Source organism: Anser brachyrhynchus, assembly GCF_964034855.1.
Source record: "Anser brachyrhynchus genome assembly, chromosome: 7".
NCBI classification, from domain to species: domain Eukaryota; kingdom Metazoa; phylum Chordata; class Aves; order Anseriformes; family Anatidae; genus Anser; species Anser brachyrhynchus.
Genome location: NC_137701.1, coordinates 8,339,651 through 8,363,382, shown reverse-complemented (window position 1 = coordinate 8,363,382; position 23,732 = coordinate 8,339,651). Strand labels below are relative to the sequence as shown.

The following is a 23,732-nucleotide window of genomic DNA, read 5'->3' as shown; positions in this document are numbered from 1 at the left end:
GGAGTCTGTGAAGTTTGTGCACTTACTGCTTGTTTAATAGCCCTCCCAGTCCATTTGTATCTGGCATTACTAGTTTGTGTATGATTCATCATTTGGCCAGGAAATACTTGAGTACAATAAAGCAGCCTAGCCTCCTGCTGTGGTCCACTGCTCCAATATTGTCTGTCAGCTGCTGGGTATAACAAGAGAGGAGAGATGTCAGATGAGAAAAATGCTAAAGATCTTACTCATCTAAATCATCCTTTGCCAATTTTCTCCCTTTCTGTTGGAATCATATTAATTGGTTTGGATGTTCTTCTGAGGACTGAGAAAAGGTGGCTGTTTGATCTTAGTTCTTTCACTGCCTTGCTTCAGGTTTTAGGCTGAGTTAATTTGTTACTGTGTAAGCTTGAGAAAAAAACATCAGAAAACAGAAGCGTTACCTTTTCTTTTCTTTGCTCACATTCTGCCACTCGAAATTGTTCCATGTGCTGAAATCAAGGCAAGCTTCATCTAGCAGATCATTTGGGAAGGAGAAGAGAGAAGGCAAAATGTACTGTCTGCTTTTATACAAAAGCTTTTTCTTTGCTTTCCACTGCATAGCAGTCTGTGGTGGTACTGCGTAATACTTTCTGCCTGCCTGCCTTATGTGTGGCCAAATTTAAAACTCCTGGAGTTGTCCTTGCATTGTCCAGCACTTAAGGATTTCTCTCACTTCATGCAATGGGCTCACACCAGAGTTTCCACAAGTTACAAACAAATGTGGTGTCCCAAATTTGTCAGGTTCTACAGGAGCTGCACTTGCAAGGACAGGAACTCAGCACTTTCTGAAAATCAGGCCCATTCACGGTACTTTATTAGAGTCCAAATAGCATTTTATGGGGTGTCACAGTTTTGTTTCTGGAAATTTTGCCTTACAAGGACAAACACATAGAAGGTGGACAATCTGAAAATTAATCTACTATCTATGTCTGCTCCGCTGCTCACTCTAAAAGTACTTAGTTTTGGGACATTACAGCGTGTGCATTTCCTGGTTTGCATGTGTGAATTTGCAGTCTGCTGCTGCTTTAGTGCAGGGGAGGGTGCGGCATGGGCTTTCCTGTTTTGTTTGCAATTTGTTTTGTCCAGGTTAAAGTTTCTGGCAAGGCATGGATATAAAGTAGTGTTAAAGTTTATTTTGTAGTTGTTTTAGCAATTGCAAATACTTCAGAATAATTCTTTGTGTAATTAGTTTTGCATAAGTGTTTTTATGGCGTATGACTCAGCGTTTCCCATGGAGCTGACGACTGAAGCACTAACTTTGTTGTTTTGAGAACCTTTCAGAAATATTCCTGCCTGTTTTTTCCTGGTATTATTCCTGACTATCCAACATTAATGCATAGTGTCTCGTAGCTTAACTAGATGAGATAGGAGGGATTCAAATCTTAGTTTCCTTCAGGTCTTTCTTTGAATGAAACCATTAGACATGCCTCACAAACACACCTTCCTAAATAGTCTTTTCTCTCCACGTCATTGCTAGATCTTTCTGGCAAGCAATGACAGCTCTTTGGCCTTTTTCAAACTACCCTTGGTGGAAAAAAAATTCAGTTTTCTCTAGTTATAGTAACTATAAATTAACGTGAAGTTGTTTGAGGATATATAAAATCTTAGAAAGATGAGGAAGGGCAGAGGCTGTACTGAACCAAGCAGAGGTCTTTTATTCTGAGGTAATGTGATTTTATCTGTAGAACAAAGAATAATTTTAAAGTAAGAAACTGTATTAATGGTTGGTCTTCAGTGGAATAGGGTAAAACTCAAGTAGTTAAATCTCTGCTATCAGCTGTGGAGAAGGTACAGTAAGGCTTACTTGTAATATTTTTCAAAACTTGTAGAGAAATGTAGGGTTGGGTTTTGAAAGGAAGCTTGTTAAAAATAAAGTTTCTTCCCAGCATGAAAAGTTTTGGCAATTTGCTAAGAAAAGTAATTTCAAAGTCTAAGTTTTTCTTTGAAAATTATCTTTTGTTTGCACTTCAAAGGAAATTGAGCACACAGAAAAATCCTGCATTTTCCCTGAGGGAATAGCACTTTTGTAGTCCATAAAATTCTCGCTTTCACACTGTACATCATTGACCTTGGAAAGGCAGAATGTGAACTGAGATGCAGCCCCAGACCCATGCCATCCAGGCGACAAGAGCTGGTGAATTCCAGAGAGGAAGAGACCCATTTGGTTGAGTTACGTGAAGGGAAGCAAGCAGCTAACAAAGTGGTTTGTGTTCAACATAAATAAAAGCAAGGAGGAGTCTTTAAAAAGAAATCTTGAGCTGAGCAAACAAAGCAGGCCTGTTTGTCTGAGGGTTCCTCTTGAGTGCTGGGCTGAGGAGAAACCAGGCAGCACCAGTTCTGGCAAACGGGTCCCGTGGCTGGTTCAGATCACACAGAAGTCTTTGAGATCCTTTTCAGTGACCCAGCTAAATTTGGTTGTGGGGCTGTAGCTCGTGGCCAGCAGCCTAGGTTGGAGGTGTGTGCTCTGGCTGACTGAGGAATGCCGCTGTCAGGTATGTTTGCAGCAGCATCAGTGCATTGTATTTTGCATTTGTACCCGTAATGGTCATGCACTGCTTTGGTGCTGCAAGTCCTCGTACAGAGAACAGCTCCTGCAGAAACCCCGGGGCAGATAGCTGTCTGCTGCAGAGTGAATCCTGCTGACAACATAACCGTCTCTCTGGTAGTGCAGCTAGGACTCTGCATTTAGTTCTCTATTTTATCAAACTAAATCAGAAGATGAACCATGTTGCTTGTGTAGCAGCCATGAGAACTTTATTTCATGGAAAATCAATTTAATTTTCTATAACCTCCCAGTTCTTGGTATAGTTCTTGTCCAGGACTGATCTGGCAGTGCAGCTTCACAGTTCCTACAACCAGGAATTTTCTTTCCTAGAATTTCTCTGCTTTGAAGGTAGGAGTGGCTGGCATAAAAATCCATGGCTGCAGCACTCCTGTGCTCTTGCCAACCACAGCTTTTTAGATGAACTTTGAGGCTGAATGGTTTGGAGCACTTTGAAGTAATGCTGAGCTGTGCTGGAGTGGTACACCCCGCAGTCTGGGGAGTGAGAGGGAAGGGCAGCGCTGTGCTCCTCGCCCAGCTGCGTACACACAGCAGACTTAGACACAGGAAAAATGAAGATGGCTCTTCCTAAGTGAAAGTCAGATGTAAGAGCTGCATCTGAGGAGCTTTGCATAAAAAGCTGGCTCGTTTGACTCTGTGAGCGGTTAAAGTACATTTACATTAGGTCTGTGTTAGGTTGTGCTGGGCTCATGCAGCTAAGAAATGCTCTCTTCACAGCAGAAACCATTTTCTGCTTGGTTTCATAGCAGGAATGCGGCACCTCAGGTTTGCTGCATGCCTCTCCATGTGGAGCTATCGCAAGCCCCGGTGATGTCAGACCTGCTCCTCTGTGCTTAAAGAGCACCTGGCAAATCCTGCTGCCTCCCAGCCTCCTCCTAAATCAGTCTCTAAAAACTCCTCGGATTTTTGCTTGTCTTCACTTTGTGCTTTTAATGCTGCCTTGATTTTACAAATGAATACTTGTCTTTTTAATTTTCTGTAGGGAAAACACATTTCACCGTAGGGAGAAATGTGCTAGTTGCATAGGGGTGTAACTTCTGTATCCCTTCAGATACAACCACAGACACACAAAGAAATGAACAGAAGGTGACAGCGTCCCATAAACTGTGGCTCTAAGTGAGAGTGCCAGCTGACTGTGTTATTTTGATGTACCCTTGTACTGCTAGCACACATTGTCTTGTTTGCTTGTGTTTGGTGAACAAACATTCACAGAACTACATATATTAGCACCTGTCTTTGTTTCTAGTGATGTTCATAATTACAGCAGCTATCCCTCATTTTTCATTACAGATAGAAGATCTCTCAGATGAAGTCTTTTCCTTACGTCATGCAAAGTATGAAGAAAGAGAGCGAGCAAGGTGGTCGCTGTGGGAGCAGAGCCGCTGGCCCAGGAGGAATAGCAGGCAGGTGTATTGACTTTGATAAGAGCATTCCCATGGGACCGGGGTGCAGCAGTTTCAGAAATGCTGCCACAGAGATCTGCTTATTTATCAGCTCGTTAGAGACACTACCAGGCATAAATTGTTTTTGCAGTTGAAAAGGGAAGGCCAGGCAGTTCTGAAGCATGTAGAACTTACAGAAAGTTGGCACATTAGTGATCTGGCACCACGAATATTGTAGTGCCATACTCAACACACAGCTCTGTTGGTTTGTGCCACTCCCTGTTATCATGACTTTAGCCACCCCGTGTAACGCGAGCCTTTCTTCACTGACCTGGCTCAGCTGAACGCCTGCTGCATTCAGAGATGTGTTACTGAATGTTCCGTACGCTTAAAGTGATATGAAAAATTTAATTCTCACAAATTTGCTGTCTGGTGCAAAACTCATCTGAATCAAGTATAATCCCTGTAAGTCTTGGAAAAAATAGTGTATATAAGGCCAAACATCATACTGCGGCTGTATCTACACTTTTGGTCTGGGAAAATGATTCCCATAAATTGCTTCAGAATCTGCCACAACAAAAAGCATCCTATAAATGTTAGGGTAACTGTTCCTGCTATTTACCATATATATGCCTGTGTCTGCTCCTGGCTGAAATTGAATCATGACGCTATGAATAAATATGCAAAGGTAGCTTTTATACTGCAGAATAAAATTAGAGGTAAAATATATTCAGGAATTAATTCTGAGCACTTTTGAACATAAAGTGACTTTAGAAGCTATACTGAAAAAAGACTAAATCTCATGAAAAATATAGACTTTATACATACCTTTAATTTTGAAAATCTGTGAGCTCTTTGGTGAAATCTTAGTGTAATTTGAAATCAGAAGTAAAACTTCCATTTTAGGAAGGTCAAACTTCTACGTGACATTTGAAATGTGTGCCAGTATTTTAGATATTTTAGTTCAAATTTACAATAAAGGTGAGGTCAAAATTTCTAATCTTACTACACAAGGTATTTTGCCTGCTTTGGAGATTGTGGGTACCTTACCCTATGGGCTAGAGGAGCCCAGAGGAGAGGTGGGAAAGGGGAGTGAGGACCTGCTGTTCCTTCTCGAGTTCTGTTGGCACAGCCGGGTGGCAGTGCAGTTTGGGCACCTGTGCGTGACGCTGCGCTCCTGAGTGGGCCCAGCCACCCGCTGTTTTGCAGCCAGGGTGTGCCCGTTGCAGCTGGTTAGCTCCTCCACACAGCACTCTTTGCTTTGGCTTGCAGCAGCAGGGTTGTTAAGAACCACGTGTGTTTTTGTTCCTTTAGTTTAAGTAAGCAGAGCACAGGTAGCACTTGCAGAGACACTGAACACTTTGAAAAGAAAACCTAAACGACTCCTGGTGATGTGAAAGGGCAGGGAGTAGGTCTTAAGACTCTCGTCTCTTTTATTCTGCACTAGATCTTACAGCAAAAATGCAGACGGACGACACAGCCAAGAGGCGGTGCACAAAGACCACCACAGCAGCTCCTGTGCCTCGCTGCATTGCGCTGCTGAACCTGTTCCCGACCTGACTTCGGAAGCCCACGGCTCTGTTTGTTCAGGGATTGCACAGCTCTGCAGGGAGAGCCAGGAAGCCAAGGTGGGTGCTCCTGATGGCCTCCAGGTCTGCTGAGGGCCTCAGTGACCATCGGCCCTTAACGAAACAGGGAACTCAAACGTAGCCGCATCCTTCCCTGCTCAGAATGTTGCCATAGTTTATGTGGACTGAATGTAGCCCACCTGTTTAGAAGTAGACGCGTGTTTTTTATGAATGAAACCTAACATTTGTCAACAGGCTCACTGCTCAGTGAACACGGTGCATGTTTTAGAGGCAAGTGTGGCAGGCCTGGGTTCAGGGACGCGGAATCTTTCCTCGGGGATGCTGGCTGGGGTTCCACGGGCCTGATACGATCGTTTTGGGGCCAGGTAACCTGCTTGCCTGGCAGTGTGGAAAGGAGCCCTCCCCCTTCCTGTGCTGTGCCTGCACAGTTGCAGCTCTGTTACGGGTTCAAACCCACATGCAGCCAGCGTACACTGACAGCTGGTGCCTAGCAGTGTCACATTCTTTATCTGAAGAGCCCTGCAAACATTGTGAAGAACGACACTCATTTGTTACTTGATAGCAGAGCATTCTGCACACAGCTAATCAGACTCAACTGAAACCTCTTTTTTCCCCTTTTCTCTTTTTCCACCCTCACTCCTACCCTTCTGATTCCTTTCAGTCGGGGCTGTGGGAACTTCGAGTTTTTCCACTAAAAGATGAAGAGGTAGAAGCTTTACTGTGCCAAGATCAAGTAACGAATCAGACTGAAATGTCAAGTGCAGCTTTCCCCAGCGACTCGCTCTGTACTTCATGTACGCCCATTGGTTTGCCAGACAATGGCTATCCACCAAGAAAACAATCTACAGAAGAGTCAGAAGACTGCGAAAATGTTTGCCTGGGAATCAACAATACGAGAAAACAAAGGTGACAGGGAATAATGTGGTTCATTAAGAAAGCCAATTAAGGTGGAGAAAAGTGTAAGGTAAAATCTCTCTTGTTCACACAGCATATGACAGCACAATTCAAAACCTGTACGTTAGCTGCATATAATATATTTTCTTTCTTGCTTTGTAACAGGCAGGATAAATCCCAAAGACAACACTTTCTTCTTCCTGAACCCCAAGAGAAAGTAATTATTTCAAGCTGGAAGTCTAATATTCCCAGTGTCGGGAGTGGGCGCACATAAATTGCTGGCACCATTCACTGCTTTCTGTTGTCATATTGCCACATTCGTTAATAATCATCCTTTTTTGTTTTGTTTGTTTTCAAATGTGTTTCTGGTTCTAGTGGATTCTGGTGCAGCAGGATATGCTGTCTACCTTAAACCAACAACTTCAACTGAACACAGAAAAACTACTTGAAAAAACAGTGGTGAGAAGCGATAACCACAGATTATTTTCCTGTGTGGCATGAATGTGTGGCAGAAAATCCACCTCTCTTTAAATGCATGCGTGCAACCCACGCGTGAGAGAAGGGCAGGTGAGAACCAGCAGTCTGAAAGCAGGCCTTGTTGAAGCCTTGCATCTAGCTTAAAATCTGTACTGAGCTCTCAGTAGTGCCAGAGCATGTTTCATATAGACGTCCTCGAGCAGTAAGATAGACATAGACCACTGCATTTCAATAGTCCGTGTATCTGCTACTCAGAGTAGGGTTCCTGTTTGTTGTGTGGGTGTAGAGAAAGGGAAGGGAAGAGGAGGCGCGTCAAATCTCTGATGCAGCTCTCTGGATGTTGCGTTTTGGGTCATCTTACTTCCTTAGTCCTTCAGTAGCAAATGAGGCTCGTAATATTTTGCTTTAATATGTTAAAGATGAAGTCTAGTTCAAATTTCTGTACAGTGCCTTGCAAGAGTCTCATAAGTATGCCAACATTTGGTGACTAGCTGAAAAGGAAAAGATGATTGATGTCTAGAAGACCAATAAAGAAAAAAGCCCCAAAGCTCTCCATTGTGATTCCAGATAGATTTTTAATTGCCCAGCAAGTTCACGGTGAGGAAACAAAAGCAAGTTGCTGAAACTTGCATTTAATAGCATAGTTTGGAATGTATCTGCAATCTCAAGAGGTATTAACAAAGATTAAACACTGAATGTAGGTATAATTCACCAACGGGAAGTTTTTCTGTGTAGGACAGTTGAAGGCAATTTTATAGGAGTCTCTGTTTTTGTGCAAAATTTCCTCCATGTACAATATCTGGAACTGAATGGCACTGGACAGATGACCCAGTTTTAGTGTCAATTCTTTTTCTTTTGTCAAAATAACAGGAAGTACACACTGGACATCTGAAAACAGTTCAGTAAAGTTTCAACACTACAACCTATTGCTACATTGTAGTTTATTGCACATTCTGATTATTTTTTTAAACACTTTTTTAACACTGGTTTGTCTTAAACTTGAATCTTGCCTCAATGTCTGATACAATAATCTTTGATGCAAGGTTGTTTTTTAATTAAAAGCTATTTCTATATATATAGATACATATATGTGTGTTGTATATAGTCTGAATTGGATGGCCTTTTAGAAGTGGAGAACTAGCTTTAATGCTTTCTCTTGGCACAGAGACCTGCTCGGCCCAAGCGTAGCTTTGCAGACACACCGGCCTGGCAGTGGCACTAAGCTTTGCTGTCGTACTCAATGTTGCACTGGTGCTGGGAGACTTACGGTTCCCTCCAGCACCTAAAGTCGGAGGTGAGCTGTTCCACCTGTCATCCTGCATGTGCAGCTACTGCTGGGAGAAGCTTTCTGAATTCAAATGCCTCAGGTACCTCCAGATGTGTCGCCCTTCATGAAGAAGGCTGACCCGACCAGCTCTCACCCGGCTTGTTGTAAGGTCAGGGCTTCCTGCTGGCTGATCCCTGGGGCAGCGCGAGATGTTTCTGTGATGTAGGGTGGGACAGGCGCAGTAGGGCAGCCAGCTAGCTGCCTGACGTGGCCTGAAGACGCTGTCAGGAAGCGGAAACGCATTCCAGTGTTGTATGGGAAGGAGGCAAAAGGCGGGGGTGGGGGGGCTGAAGAGAACGTTAAAATGTGAGCAAGGAGACATGAACCAAATTTGGTCAGTCTCAGGAACTGTAAAGCTGCTCCTGCACAGCTGTTGCGTTCCCAGCTGTGGGCTCCTGTTGAACCATTGTGTAGTTTTTGGGTCGGTCCCCAGTGTGCTGCTCTAAAGCAGCTGTTCGTTACCTTGCCAGCTGCAGGGGCTGCACAGGCAGTTGCTGATGAGAACAAGGGTAAGCACACTTTCTTTGCCCTCTCTTTAGATGCTTTCGCTCAGCCATTGTGGGAAACAGCCATGCAGCAATAAAAAGCCTAGGCAAAGAAAGCCAGAATACTACGGGGAGAAAAAAAAAAAGCTTGTTGAAACTATAACAATGTCTATTGGGCCATACCCCGCCCCAGCCCTGTCAGCTTCTCTTAACATCTGCCTCTCAGCTGGCTGGACCTGCAACAGCAGCCTGCAAGTGCCTCTGCACAGAGCTGCCTGAGTGACCGTGAGGCTGGAGAACTGCGCCAGGGCACTGCTTCCTCCCCACGCCTCTGCCCTGGGGCTGCTCCCAAAGCCTCGCCCGTGTGCAGCTTGTGCCATCAGGTGAGAAGCACACGCGAACACGGTGGGCAAAGGCCGGTGGCTGCAGTTGCTGCTTTTCTGCCCCCCTCTGGCAGGGGCAGCTTGGAGCAGGCAGGGTGTGCACGTGTGCTGCCTCACCTGCAGCACCCATACTTGCTGCCTTCTTGCAGGAAGTAGACCACGCACCGCGCCCTGCTCTCTCTCCACTGATTTTTCATTAGCCTCATTTCACTGCTGCAACACGGTTAGAGAACTTGGTCACAAGACCACCACCCCCTTCCTTTCCTCTTCTCTCCCTGTGCTCTATGCATCTGCAGTTGGCACTAGTGCTCTATTTCACTGCCTGCAGCCCTTTTCCCCTGCAGAGCTGGACTCCCACCTTGGGTCAGGTTTTGCATGAATCCTGGTGTCCTGAGGATGGCACTGGTGGTGGGAGTGGGCTGAGAGCTCAGAGCCAGGATCATGCTTGAGGCCATGAAATGGGGAACCCCCTGCTTGTTTTCTTTTCGAAAAGTTAAACAACAGGGGGGGAAAAAAAAGCTGTTTGTCTTTGGGCTGTTAAGCTGTAAGAACAGCTGTCAGCACTGCTTCCAGTGAAGGTACTACAAAGGCTGACTGTTAAATACCAACTCAAACATATGCGGTAAGGCCCCCCCCCCCCCCCCCCCCCCCCCCCCCCCAAACTGGGGTGTTGCAGCCTCAAAAAGAAAGCCATTTCCCTTGCACTTCATTTACCATTCTCAATAGAAAACTTTCTAAGGCCGCTTTTGTTCTGCTCCCTGCTGCTACAAAGGTTTAAATGCTTCATCTCTGCATTCGGGACCCTGACGGACTGTAAGTACAAATACACCCTTCTGAGCCCCGTTACAGTTAAGCCATGCATGCGTCCTGCATTTTTCCTCCTGCTCAGGGATGGGCGCTGTTCGCCCTGCACAGCGCACACCCAGCCTCACTCAGGACGTACCCAAGTGCCTTTTCTCCCGCTTTCCAGTGGGGACAGTGCCCGTGCTCTGTCAGTGCACCCTGGACTGGTGTAGCCCACGTGACTCAGCGTCACCATTGCCTCCCCGCTGCTTCGTTGCTGAAACGTTATCAGAGCGTTGCAACATGTAACGGCTCTGGGGTTTGGTGGCCCTGTAGATATGCAAACACCTCTTCTGTTTTCAAGTCCTGCAGCTGGGGTGCTTCCTCTGTGGCGCTGCGTTACTGCGCCTAGAAGGACAAGCCTAAATACAGACTAACGGATTACTCCAGTTTATGTATCAAGGCACAAAACTGGACAAGTCCTAAGCAGTAAAGGAACACCTATTGTTGCTGTTATTTTCATGGATTCTTCAGCTCTGTGGTCACAAATAGTTTTAACCTTAGGTGTGTAAAGGGACACTGCCATAGCAACCAGCTGCACAGATCCACCTGGGTGGGACTTACACAGAAAGAAGCAACTGAGCCATTTTCCTGTGTGTCTAATTCTCTTCTCCCACAACAGTGCTAAGGTAAGGCTCAATGGAAGTAGAACTACCACATTTAAACAGGGACAAAGTAACTAAAACCTCTGAAAGAAAACATACTGCATGGTTCTGTGCTCAGAACACAATGTAAAGCTCTCAATCAAGTGGCATGACTTCGAGCCTTTTTTTTTTTTTTTTCCAAATTAATGAGAAAAAGTAATGGAAATGGTTTGAATGCCCTTCAAACCAGCTTGAGATCAACTGTAGGAGGCAAATACTGCTTACAACAGCACGAAAAGTCATACTTCCAAATCCTGAACTAAACTTCTGATAGCTGTTTTTTACTGCTTAGCCCTGCATTTTAACTACCAAAGCGTTGATTTTTTTTTTCTATGTGCACAATGTTTTATACTCTACACAGCTGCTTTCCAGCTTTAATGTGTCTAATGGGCACATGGACCATTACCTTTTTCCTAGCCAAGCTTTTTTTTGGCTTCTTCTGAGATGCTTTCAGAGCAGTAGCTCCAGAAGACTCGATTTTTCTCTTGCTAGCTCTCATCTGGGGTTGCAAATGGAAACAGGAAGCGAAGACATTTGTTCACCTAAACCACAACAAACCACACAGGAAAAGGAAGCAGCTTAGCCATTTCAGAGACCTGCCTGGATTGTCTGAACACCCCCTCCTCCTGAGTGGGGGCAGCAACCCGCACTATCAGCACCCCGTGTCTCCCTGCCCAGCACCAAGCGTTTCACCCTCCTGCACTGTTCCGCTGCTGTGGGACCGAGTGCTGCTGCCACAGCGGGTAGGTGACGCATGCCCAGCTTTGCTGTGAGAACAAATTTGACTACGGTCTTCTTGAACTGACCTGGATGCAATTGCTGAGCCTTCGGGCCTGGTCCCTTGAACCAGCAGACTACTTCCAGCCCTTCTGTAACTTACAGGAAAAAATGCCACACAGAATACAATAAAATATTAAAGGAGTGAGCACTACTAATTAAAGCCGTGGGAGGCAGGTCTATCTAAAATGACCTGCTCACGTCTTCCTCTAGTGGGTTTTAACGCCCCTATTCCACATGTCCAAACAGGACAGGCTAAGAAGTTAGAGCAAATAAACAGAAGGTATGAGAACTATTTGGCTTTCTAACTGTGAGAATTGAGCTATTTAACAGTTGAAGAACCACCTCCACCTACTGTATGTATCTCAAGCTACATACAGCGAAATCACTTCAGTACATAACATGCCTCTATGTCACTATCCTAACCATTCACTTGGCCATACGCACAAATTAAGGAGATTAGGGTCAAGATACTGCATTTGAACATTCCCCCATGGAGTCCTGTCACTTCCAGGAATTTCAGAGCTGTCTTACCTGGCTATTTGAAAGGTGAACAAGAAAATATTTCCCAGTTTGTAACCTGGTAAAGATGTTTAACAGACTCGTGTGGTGTTTAAACAACTTAGGTAGGTCAAGCATTTCTAAGCAGTAAAAGCAAAACAAAAATATTTCTGTCATCCACAGGTTTACCCAGCCCTAATAAACTGCATCTTCCCCAAACTTACTATTCCAACTACTCATTTTTGACAGTCAATTTAAAGGAGACTTACTTACCACACCAGGAGAAGTGTGTTTAATGCAGACATTGGAAAAGTTTTGTAGGAATGCACAGATCAAGTGACAAAATACAGACAGCAGAAGGCAGGTTCATTAGAGTCTTCCACAAGAGAGATTGCAGGTGGTGATGCTACACTCTTCTAGCAAGCAAAAACTGACTGAATTTTAGTTCGATCCACTCAGCATTAAAGGTTGTTGCGTAAAATTAGCCTCCATAAAATCAAGAAATAGGTTCAAACCATTGCATTTCCAACCCTGAAAGACAGCCAGAATGTTTTTCACTGCTGCTTGCTTCATTGCAGTGAAGGAATGATTCCTCTGTTCAGCAGCAACAAATTTCCATAATTAATGTTCATCCAGCCCTCCCTTACGCATGAGAAACAAAGGTTCTCCTGCACGCACAGAGCCTTCTTGAACACTGTTCGAGTAGGTCTCATCGATCCAGACACCGCTTTTGAGCAGCTTCTGAACACACATTCCTTAGAAGATTGATCACAGATCTTGGATCTGCGCTCCTCATAATAGCACTGCCAGATACAATCATATTCGCACCTGCCTGGAAGACATTAAACACCCACTCAGTAACACAGAACAGACCCATTTCTTACGACTTTTCTCACTGTAAAACACACAAGGAGATAGCAATTTGTAGGCTGAGGAACAAACGGGCACTACCTGCAAGACACCAGTAACATGCCTCTAACTACACCTGCAAATCAACTTTGGAAAAGACAGCACCTCCCCACACAGCTAACTGCTTCATTGCTGCTCCTGCTTAGCTGAGTGTACAACAAACAACTTAGGAAGGGCTTCACTAGCCACTATTAAAAAAAAGGCACAAATGATTTTGATACTATGTCAGCTTTACTCTTCCTTCTGAAAATGACTGCTCAAAAGGTTCATCCTCCTACGCTTTATTTTCCAAGGGATGACTGAGTCTCTTAACACACTGACCAAGAGTGCTGTGCTATTTCAGCCTCTTACCTCTGCACACTTGTGGATGGTGTCAGGCCCAACTCCTCCATCCACTTCAATATCCAGTGATGGAAACTGCGTCCTCAGCCACTGAACCTGAGAGACAGTGTTAAAAGGTTGGCATTGAGAGCCACGCTCAGCTGCACGCAGCCTCTCACACACCCAGGCAAGGTTTATTCAGTTCCCCACTACTCTCTATACGGTTAACTTTACGCTCAATAGATAGGAGATGTTTGGTTCACCTTTGGCATCATGTCCTCCATAAATTTCTGCCCTCCAAATCCCGGTTCCACTGTCATCACCAGCGCCATGTCTATCTGGTTGGCCCAGGGTGCCAACTGTTCGACCGTCGTGCCGGGTTTGATAGCCAAGCCCACCTGCGGCAGAGGACAGACAGACCCAGCTGCACACAGACACGGCAGGACAGCCCTGGGGCGGGCAGAGTTACAGAAGGGCGGTGTGCGCGGTAAGGGCAGGCTGCGTTACGCGGAGTGCCGCTTGTTCGCGCCGAGGACCACGCGGGGAGCGCGAGGGCACAGCCGCCCCCTGCCCCCTGCCCCGTCCCGGCCCCTCACCTTCATGCCGTTCTCCCGGATGTCCTTGATGAGCGCCCCGGGGTTGTCCGCGGCCTCCAGGTGGAAGGTGTACTGGTTGGCGCCGGCGACGGCCATCGGCTTCACCCACTGCTCCGGCCTGGCCACCATCATGTGCATATCTGCGGGACGGGACGGGACGGGACGGGACGGGACGGGACGGGACGGGACGGGACGGGACGGGACGGGGACGGGACGGGGACGGGACGGGACGGGACGGGGACGGGGACGGGGACGGGCGGCGGCGCCGTCAGGGCTGCGGAGAGCCGGGCCCGGCCCCGCGGCGCCCCCCGGCCGCTTACCGAAGAAGGGCTCCTGGCCCAGCCGGCGGCGCAGGCTCTCCACCACGGGGTGCCCGAAGGTGATGTTGGGCACGAAGTGCCTTGGGGCCGAACACACAGGTTACTCCGCGCCGCGCGGCCCCGCCGCCCCGCCCCCCCCGGCCGTTACCCGTCCATCACGTCGAGGTGCAGGTAGTCGGCGCCGCACTCCAGCAGCCGCCCGCACTCGGCGCCCAGCGCCGCCAGGTCGCCGTTGAGGACGGACGGCCCGACCCGGCACCCCGACGCCATCGCCGCCGCCCCGCGCATGCGCCGGCGCCGCGCGGGCACACGGGACGGCCGCCCCGACACGGCCGCGAGCGCCCCGCCGCGACCGGCGCCATCTTGGCGGCTCCGCGCGCTTCGGTTCTGGGTGCCCGGCGGCCTCCCCGCAGCCGGCCGCCCCTCAGACACCTCCCTGGAACCGGCCTCCCTTTACCCGAGCTCCCCTCAGCCAGCCTTCCTTCGGCCGCCCTGCCCTCAGCCCCTCTCCCTCACAGCCCCCCGCAGCGCCCCCGGACACACACAGCTCCGGCCCTTTGCCGCCAGGCTCCTCTGTATTTAGTCGGCGAAATAACAACGTCTGCGCAAAATGCTGAGGCAACGGGACTGGCTGAAACACCGACACGACTCGTACAGCCCGGACGCTGGTTGAACGCAACATGCACTTAAGGCCTCTAACACTAATTAAGCAGCATCGTTTGTCTTCACAGAGATACACCAGTTCTGTTACAGACAAGAAAGCACAAAACCAGCTCAGTACAGGTGCGTGCACCTCGTGGCACAGCGCTGAGTGCAACCGATGTGACAGTACGACACGAGGAAACAGACCGGCCGCCTGCCCGCCTGCTCCATCTCTCCACAACCACCTAACGAAATCAAAGCCATCTGCCAGGCCACCTGAATAATAAAACTGAATTACAGATTACATCATTTATAGGCTGCACTGTTTTCTAACGGGGTAGACATTAAAAAGAGGCATTTCAGTCCTTGCTATGGCTTACTACTGTGAATTCACCGGTGACAGTGGGAGACCTTAATGGCAACATTTATCACATACACTGAATTAAATGAAGTAAATCACAGTTATTTTCTCAGCGTTAGAGCGGAGTACCACGGTGAGGTTATCCACTTTTCATTAAGGTAGATTCTCCCTTCTCCTTTTCAGCAGAAAAGGTCACTCTATAAAATGCACCATGAATTCTGCATGTGTAGCGTCCCAGCTGTTTACTCAGCTTGCATCTAAGCTCTCCTCCTCCCTGCCCGCCTGCAACCCAGCCTACCTTGGGATTTGAAAGCGAAGCTGTGTTTTTTTCTCATTTGTGCGTCACTGTTAATAATAAAACTTAGCATCTGGAATTTAGCAATTCTTTGAGCGACCTCCAAGCAAGGAGATAATCCAGAGCAGTCTGCCATAGGTAGCTGGCGCTGGCTCCAGCATGCTGAGGAGATAAGAAGCAGTACAGCACATTTTGGTCAGCAAAGCAAGCAGTCTGTCACTCAGGACACCCACTGAGCAGGAGAGCTGAGATGCTGCCACCCAGTCAGCTCTCTTACAAAGCCACGTACACTTTAAAGTTGCATTAGTGCACCACCTATGGATAGATGGATGGATGGATGGGTAGATAGACAGATACAGACAGACAGACACAGAATTTGCCTCCAATGCAGAGGACTCAGCACATGCTCAAGACCCCTGAGCCTGGGAGAAGGATGGCTTTTGCTATCATCTGCAGATGTTTGATGTGCACGAGTTCCCTCCTCAGACTGGTATGCGCAGCTCCCATCAAATGTGAGCGTTTGGCAAATACCAGGCCATGCAGCCCGAGGGCTCCATGGGTTTGAACAGGCTGAAACCTGCTGCCAGGTATACAGTTAGTTTTCCACACAACAGCAAAACCTGCATGCTGCACCACAGCAGTGAGACTATCGTTTGTACGACAGTACTTTAAACAGCTATTTCGGAGTTGTTGATGAGGGATGCGAGTCCTTTCTTTGGAGATGGATAGGATATTGTTCTATCTCCGCAGTAAGGCTGGTTTATGACGCATACGTTCAAATTACAAGCCCCAGGGGCCAAACTGGTAATTAGCACATTTTGCAAACTCTCAGGGTGATCTAAGACATTTTCCTCTGCACAATAATGCCACGATTACAAACCGCAGTATCTAGCTCTTCTAATGTAAGCTGAAAAAGGCTTTATGTGAATCCCAAAGCACAGGGTAACTTTGGGTGTTGCTTATGATTTCATGGTTTGATTCACAGCTGTTTTGCAGTTTGTCTGTAAGCAGCTAATGGATAAATTCACATTTCAGTGTAATTCCATGATGCTGCAGCATAGCCCATAACTCAGCTGTGACTTCAGCTGATCCCCCACAGGGATCGCCTCCTAGGTATAAATGTAACACGTATATATCTAATACTTGCAGCCATCAGCATTACGTACATAAAATGGAACCTTTGTAAATACAATCTCAGCATGCCAAAAATAGATTCTTTCATCAAGTTTCTGCCCTGCAATATGCATCTTTTGTTTACAATGTACATATATATTTATATTTTTATATATAGGAACATGAAAATACCATATATAAATATTTACTTTAAATCCATATATATCTAAGGACGTAAGACAGCATCAGTGGAGCAGTTGCTAGGTACTGGAAGGTCCACGCATTCCAGATGCGGTTTCTTGTTTTTTTTTTTAACCTATGGGGATGAATTACTCAGTACATTAAAGCAGGACAGAGTGGATTATTTATACCATCTGCAGACCACTCACCCCCTGCCCATCTATATCTGTGCACAGCATGTGCATTCCTTCTTATGGTATGTACTGTATTTAGCTTTACAGAGCAAATATTTGTGTAGCACAAGGGCAGTATCTTACAGAGTGGAATGAAACCAACAGACAAAAGTAAACTCAACTAAAGGCTGCAGTGCCAGAAAAAAAAAAAGGGTGGGGTATCTAATTGCTCCATGGCGCTTATCATTGCTCGGCAAGTTAGAAACAGTAGTCCCAGGCTTGTGAAAATCGAGCTTTAGATTGGTACTTTTTGTCAGCATTTTCACTGTCAGTACCAAACTGTAAGAGCCTTGGATACAGCTGCTATATAGCCCTCCTCTCAAAAAAGCTACAAAAATAAATCTTGGGCACAGTCTCAAAAGAGGTTTCTCTTTCCTGTCTTGTACAGTACAACAGCCTGCTTACCCAAAGAGGCTGCTGATCAAAGTACGTGGCTGCCAGATCAAGGTTTTGAGGGCCACACATACTTGCCCACACCTCCTACCCTGAGAATTTTTAAAAAATTCTCTGCTCCTACAGTCTTGCCCTGAACAGAAATAGATTTCGCAAACAGAAATTAGCTGGTCTACAGCAATAAGCTGTTAGCTATATTCTGCTTTTGGATAATAAAGTGCTCATTTGAATTAGTTACTAGTTACCAGGGAACTCAAAGGAGAAGGTACAGTTTCTCTTCCTCCTCGCACTACTGCACTTCCCCAAGAGTTAAACGTGAGATTCATCTAGATCGACGTCGGTCTCCCCAAGCTCCACATGTGTGAAGCTGAAGTGAGTGGCCAGCAAGGGGTTCTCCATCCCATTGTCCTCACTGATGTGAAGGACCGTGTCCCCGTGCTGCAGTAAGCTGGTGGTCTCAAGGCCAGCGTAGTCCTCGGTGTCAGAGAGCTGGGTGGGTGGGGTGCTTTGTGCTGTGGCTGGCCGGGAGTCCAAACCCTCCTCTTTCTCTTTCTCCTTCTCAGTAGAAAGTGCCTCACTCTGCAATTGAGGAGAGGCAGTGGTCATGTTCAGAGAAAAAGGGTGAGGCGGGGAAGAGCTAGGGAACACCTATAAAGTATTTTCTCATTCAGAACTACTTTTTACCATTAAAGGGCCATTTGCAGATTATAAATCCCTAAAAATCTGCCCTAACTATTAAATTTTTTTGCTGGTGAATGAAATCTGTAACAATAACCAGAAAAGTTGTCTGCTTTCAGTTGTTAACACTTCCTCATTTCATTTTATAGTATATTTTCAAGAAAGATGTCCTATACTTGTTCGTGGCAAAGTCCATACACCCAAAAGACACGAGATAGCTGGGGTATAAAAGTGACCACAATGTCACTAATGTGTTGAAGTGGCGATTGTGATTGTCTCTCACTGTGCTCAGTGGTGTCCAACAAAGAAAAATGTTGGACAAGCAGCTTCTTTTGAAATGTGATGCTTTTGCTAAAACAACCCTGAGTGAGTTTTCGAAGTAATCCTTCCTGAAGGACTCATTTCTCAGAGAACAAGCTGTAATTGCCAGCTGATGAAAACTTGCACAGGTCCAGAAAGACTTGTAGGTATGATGGAAAGATGCAGGAAATATATTTACAAATTAAGAATTACTGCAAAGACCGAGAAGCAGGTAGTTTATAAAAGCAGAGGGTAGGACAGCAAATTCAGCCTTAAGAAAAGATGCTGCCTTTACTCATCAGCCAGCTTTTGTTATACTGCTGTAATGCAGCGATAAATATTTGCCCTGCAACTTAAATCAGCAAAGCCGAGATGAAGCAGTGGGCAGACGTGATAAAACTGTCAGTCGTGTTACCTGGCCAATGGCCTGGCTGTGGAGATCAGCTACAACGATGGCGGGCGAGGAAGTCAGCACAGGTTTACTTGGCGCTTCCTGCTTGCTGCTCCCCTGGGGGCTGCTGTGGCTGCAGCCCTGCGGCTGAGCTGCTGGAGCAGGGGGGTTGGCTGGGGACGGTGGTGTTGCCTCAGGCTGAGCTTCAGTGAAAGTCACCGACCGCTTCTGCTCCGCTGAAGGGTACAAAGCCCAGAAAGCTGAGTATTAAAATGCTACGATTTGGGAAGGAAAACACAGTAAGAGAGCAGAGAGCATCCCTAGTGTTTTTACAGCTAAGACGGGATTCGTGATTCATTCCATCTTTATAAGCTGTCTAAATGGCGTCTCATCTCAAAGCCTTTTACTCCTAGGCTTCCTCTAAAGCCACAGCAAGAGTCAGGGATCTCCTGAAGACTATTGACCCTACCTGTCTTTGTCATGGCTTGGTGAGATAAATATCACCCATAACATCTTTCCACCCCAGAATATAATGAATTGGATTCCCATGTGACTTAGGCATTTTTGCCCTTAACTAAAAAAGAAAACTAAGATCAAATACATAAGGGAGTTGCCCCAGGTTTTGCAGGAAAATTGGAAAAGAAAGAGGGCAGCTGATTACCCCTCATTCTTGCCATTGACTGAGTTCACTACCCAGCAATAACAAAGAATACCATGGGTTGACAACAGCTAGACTAAAGCTTAACAGTAGAACAAATATCCCTGCTCCCACTCTTAATCATTCTGGTCAAGTTTTATGTTTCAAGTATCTCCAGCAGCGCTGTTGCCCCAGCACAGTCCTGTCTGGAAACCCAGGAAGTTCTGAAGCAACCTTTGCTTTTTGAGGTGTTTCCTCCAAAGTTAATTGCTTTAGATATACAGAATAGAGCTACCCGCTCTGCTCGACAATGCTGACTCCTGGAAACACATTGCACGGACAGTCCCATATTCATTTCCATATACAGCCCTTTAAATTCAGAACTGTTAAGCTTGCAAATGGTGGGAATTTTCCTTCGTTCTCCCACTCTTACTAGCAGCTTCAAGATTTGCACATCCAGAGCTTTTGGACAAGGCATCCTGAATGGAGGACACATACCCTATATCCTCCACACTTTTAAGAAACATGATCATTGACTGCCCATGTCCAGTTTCACCTTGCTGGCCTTGACACCATTAAAGTGTTTTGAGGGGGCGATTTTCTGATCCATTTACTAGGGAAAAGGATAAGCATGCTGGGGCTTCCCTTTAGTACAGGCTACTGAAGAGCAAGTTGATGATAACAATTTCCAGTCATTACCAACCTCAACACAAACTAGTTAAACAAGGCACCTCTTATTTCTACGATGAAAACAGCTTACATATTCTTCAAACGTGCTAACTTTTCCTTTAATCTAAAACAACATTGTATTTTCTACTTAAAATATGAAGTGCTGGCTCTGGAAATGCAGCACTGCCTTACCGCTAGGTTTTGGTTTTGGCTGGATGCTCCGCCGGGTGGTTGAAAGTCTAGCTCCGTGACGGCTACGAGGTTCAGTTTGAGTTTTTTGACGTGACAGTAGTGGTCGTCGAAGCTAGATATTGGAAGAAAGAGTCACGTTAGGCTGAGGTATGTTCATGTACTGCACAACTTGTCCTCTGTAGGGAGGATACAGATACACGTTTTAAGGTTTCAATGGCTCAGACATCTCCTTCATATGAAAACAGCTACTGAACTTCTGTGTTTTGGATCTTTTCAGTTTTAATACTGAATGTAATTGATGTGCTTTGTGTAACCATCATTTGAATTTAAAAAACAAACAAAACCCACAAAACCAACAAAAGTGCACAGAGGAAAGAACCGGGGAACTCAAAGTGCGCCTTCTTTCTTACCAGTTTGCCAGGTCTCACAACTACAACTTGCACTACGGTCCTGCTAACTTAGCCAGAGTATCACAGAACCCGTAAAAGGGAAACATTACATGCAGAAATCATTTCAAAACATATGAAATTAGAAAAAAAAAAAACAACAAAACAACTCAAAGAGAAGGAAAGGTTTGTTCACGCCCCGTGGTCTCACCTGCCGTAGGCCTCTCTTCCGCCCCAGGGGTTGCTGCAGAAGAAGGTTCTGCTGTCCGGGCTCACTCTGCACGCTTGCCACCCTGTTAGATGTCGACAGCGTTAGGCCAAGCACAGAAGCACCCTGTGTAACTAGCAGGTGTCCTGGCAATTGTGACTGACATAAATAAATAAATAGATAGGTAGATAAACCACTAATGGCACAGTCACTTCAAAGAGCAAATACTGTCTTTGAAGGATGGGGGGGACGTGTCTGTTGGGTTGTGGCTTCCAAGGCTTAGGAGAGGGTGGGAGGTGGAGTCATGGCATTCAGGACTTGGCCACGCACACGTAGCATCCAACTATAAATAACTGCAAATTTCAGTTTTCAGTCATTGATTGATGCATCCCACTGAGCCAACACTCACTTCTCTGCATCCTTTGCCACGTAGGCTTTGTCAACAAAGGCAAGAATATCAGCTCCTAGCTCAAAAGCCTTCTTGTTTGCATTTCCGTTTTTAAGGACAATGTTGTAAAAGATATTTTTTTCCTCCCAAATAGACTCCACAGCCTCGTCACAATTTTGTCATCTGGTTTTAATTTCAATTTAAGTCAACAAACAAAAAAACAAACACAAAGTGACAAAGGATCTATTCACATAATGGATGCATGAGTTATGTGAACAAGGCCTCACACTCAACACTTGCAGCCTTGAGTCTCTTTGTAGCGAATGAACAAAAAATACAAATAAACATAAATTATATATATACATTTATAAAAGCACACATTTTTAGTTTTTAATATCTTGGTACAAAACAGCTGAAAATCTGCAGTAAAACAATCTTTAGCAATAAAACAGACTCAGCTACACACCATCTCATTCTACTATTCAACTGATCATTAAATCTACTTCATACAAAAATACCACCCTCCCCTCATTTTCATCAAAGTAGTATATTCCTCCAAACAGTTAAAAATTGTTCATTTAGCAGACAGCGGTCACAAAACATTTTAACTGAATGAACTATGTCTGGGAGACATATGGTTACAATAGCAACTAACATTTAGATGGACTTCCTTTAGAGAAGGCAGCTGCTTATCTGGGACAGACTGGAATCCACTGAGCCACACGTCCTATTTAAGCAATTCCCAGCTATATCTGGAATGCACTGTTGAGGATTCGGTATTACAATCCATTTTGCCTTTGGCCTGCATTAATCTAAAGAAAAACAACATTCTTTTCTCTAGATGTTTTCCTTGGATCTCCCCAGAGGAGCTCAGTACCACCAACAGAGTGAAGGTTTAATATCTGCCTTTACAGGAGCGGAGGAAGAAGGTAAACCTAAGGTTTGACATGGCCAGACAAGACATGAAGGATGTCTGTGGAGAGGCTTAAAAAGTCCTCTCTCCTGAACAGCTCATTCTTCCCTTTGGCAGAAGTTACTGCTTGTCATAGGTTTGGTAGAAGAGAACATGAGAGCTTCCTGGTCTGCTTCAGGTCAAAGTCTGGTTAACTGAGCTCAAAGTCCTACTCCTTCCTCTCATCAGTTTAAACCGAAGCCCGACTTTGCATTTAAACCATATGTATGTGCTTCCACCAGCTCTGCTGGCGAGACAACTGGCAACTTCAGGGGAGAGACACTACCTTCAGCCCCCGAAGCTGTTTCTCTTCTCATTGTCTGACCACAGCCTCCTAAGCCTAGCCATGCCTTCGGCAATCTCACCACAGCTGCAGTGGTTTGGAAAAAAGGAAAAGCTTATGCAAGCTCAAAGCCAGAACAAACAAGATATATTTGAGTCCTTTTCTCCCCCAGACAGCCCTTCCAAATGAGATCACCAGCCTCTGGAACGTATTTTCCAGCTTTTACGTAGGGTATTGACATGATTTACATACAAAGCATCCTAAACACCATGCAAACACCCGTCCATGAATAAGCAGAGCCCTCAGAGTTACTTTCTGTGAGCAAGACTGTGTTCTTAACCCAGGCAGTAACTGCAGCACATATGACTGGTAGGTCCAGAAGCAGCACATTGTTCCTTATTAGAGCAGAGAGACCGCGCTCAAATTTTTATTTGTGATCCAGACTACCTGAAATTGCAGCTTGTAGAACTTTCCTCACCTCCTGTTTCTATGTTTACATAAAAACCGATTCCTGCCAGTATGTGAATTAAGTAGGAATTGGCTGGAGAAAGTCTTGAAAAAATAATTTGCTGTTGGACTGGCTTTTGCCAATACTGTTACAATGTCTGATGAAGGAACAGCAGCTCTTGGCTCTACGGGTGATGTGACATACCTGTCTGTAGCAGGCAGACTACAGATGTATTCAGTACAAAACACTGTTTAGAGTGGTAAAACAAATTCACTTCACATGCATCATGAAAATACTTCGAAAAAGTCATTAGATAAAGAGAGCAGATGGACCACGTGAGTGCACAGAGGCTATACATGAGGAGAAAAATGATTCCCATGGAGTAACCTGTGCACTGAAGACAAACAATAGAAAGGTGAACAACAGAAAGGCTGGATTTCGTGTCTTCCTGCTGGAGTCTGTGATTTTCAGCCTGGCTTATATCATAAGTGAAATGAGTTTAGTGAGCTGGTGGATGCTTATTTCCAGCACTGAATCATTACACAAATTGGTATAATTCAGGATGATCTTATGAGCTGAAATTGCAGATAACTATTGCAGACAAATGGTGGATCAGAGAGCAGCACAGTTTGGCAGAGCTGCCAGCACACAGCACAGTCCTGCTGTGGCTGTCTTTTTGCCTTTTATCCCCAAATTTCGAAGAAGGGATGGGGGGGGGGAGGGAAGAAGGGAAGAGAGTCATGAAGACTGCAAATTTCAGATGAGTGGCTGAAATTTCAGATACAACCTTTCACTTTGTGAGGGTTTGTTTTCACATCAAAGAATGGCACTGCTGATCGTATTTCCATGAAAATTAGTGTGGCAGACAGATTGTTGACTCCGTGTAAACCCTCCCTCCTTTTCTGTCTCTCCTTGTTTACCAGACCTGACCAGAAACATACTGCGTTTCCG

At 45.7% G+C, this 23,732-nt stretch overlaps 3 protein-coding genes across 32 annotated transcripts in view; 1 reads left to right on the top strand and 2 right to left on the bottom strand.

Annotated features, from left to right (window-relative positions):
• The window catches only part of KANSL1L (KAT8 regulatory NSL complex subunit 1 like), a 63,143-nt gene extending 55,138 nt beyond the window's left edge, over window positions 1-8,005 (top strand). For 8 of the 12 annotated variants that reach the window (XM_080599016.1, XM_080599013.1, XM_080599012.1 and 5 more), the window contains 3 exons: window positions 3,875-3,987; window positions 5,414-5,594; window positions 6,217-8,005. In XM_080599016.1, the coding sequence (XP_080455142.1) occupies window positions 3,875-3,987; window positions 5,414-5,594; window positions 6,217-6,465 (543 nt within the window). In that variant the 3' untranslated portion in view covers window positions 6,466-8,005. The remainder of the gene's footprint in view (window positions 1-3,874; window positions 3,988-5,413; window positions 5,595-6,216) is intronic. The other 4 variants (XR_013953329.1, XR_013953330.1, XR_013953331.1 and 1 more) reach the window with 1 other exon arrangement.
• Window positions 8,006-12,162: 4,157 nt separating this feature from the next.
• Window positions 12,163-17,362, bottom strand: RPE (ribulose-5-phosphate-3-epimerase). 6 transcript variants are annotated; one of them, XM_080599024.1, is made up of 6 exons: window positions 14,578-17,362; window positions 14,033-14,112; window positions 13,713-13,852; window positions 13,380-13,514; window positions 13,147-13,233; window positions 12,163-12,837 (listed from the first exon to the last, which is right to left on the bottom strand). In XM_080599024.1, exons 1-6 carry the CDS (start codon window positions 14,712-14,714, stop codon window positions 12,703-12,705), a joined length of 714 nt encoding a protein of 237 aa, XP_080455150.1. In that variant the 5' UTR covers window positions 14,715-17,362; the 3' UTR covers window positions 12,163-12,702. The 6 variants fall into 6 exon arrangements, with proteins under 6 accessions (XP_080455150.1, XP_080455147.1, XP_080455148.1 ...); XM_080599021.1 differs by lacking the exon at window positions 14,578-17,362 and adding an exon at window positions 14,181-14,340 and having other exon boundaries at window positions 13,713-13,936; window positions 13,970-14,112; XM_080599022.1 differs by lacking the exon at window positions 14,578-17,362 and adding an exon at window positions 14,181-14,340 and having other exon boundaries at window positions 12,163-12,718; window positions 13,713-13,936; window positions 13,970-14,112.
• The window catches only part of UNC80 (unc-80 homolog, NALCN channel complex subunit), a 128,936-nt gene continuing 121,942 nt past the window's right edge, over window positions 16,739-23,732 (bottom strand). For all 14 annotated transcript variants that reach the window (XM_080598924.1, XM_080598935.1, XM_080598930.1 and 11 more), the window contains 4 exons: window positions 20,714-20,795; window positions 20,117-20,228; window positions 18,643-18,854; window positions 16,739-17,828 (listed from right to left, as the gene is read on the bottom strand). In XM_080598924.1, coding sequence (XP_080455050.1) covers window positions 17,559-17,828; window positions 18,643-18,854; window positions 20,117-20,228; window positions 20,714-20,795 — 676 coding nt within the window. In that variant the 3' untranslated portion in view covers window positions 16,739-17,558. The remainder of the gene's footprint in view (window positions 17,829-18,642; window positions 18,855-20,116; window positions 20,229-20,713; window positions 20,796-23,732) is intronic.

Coding starts and splice junctions, on each gene's coding strand:
- RPE (XM_080599021.1), bottom strand. CDS start 14,320: ATGCGCGGGGCGGCGGCGATGGCGTCGGGGTGCCGGGTCGGGCCGTCC. Junction 13,234..13,379: donor TGGAGGACATGATGCCAAAG/GTGAACCAAACA, acceptor ACTGTCTCTCAG/GTTCAGTGGCTGAGGACGCA. Junction 12,838..13,146: donor CCATCCACAAGTGTGCAGAG/GTAAGAGGCTGA, acceptor GGTGTCTTGCAG/GTAGTGCCCGTTTGTTCCTC.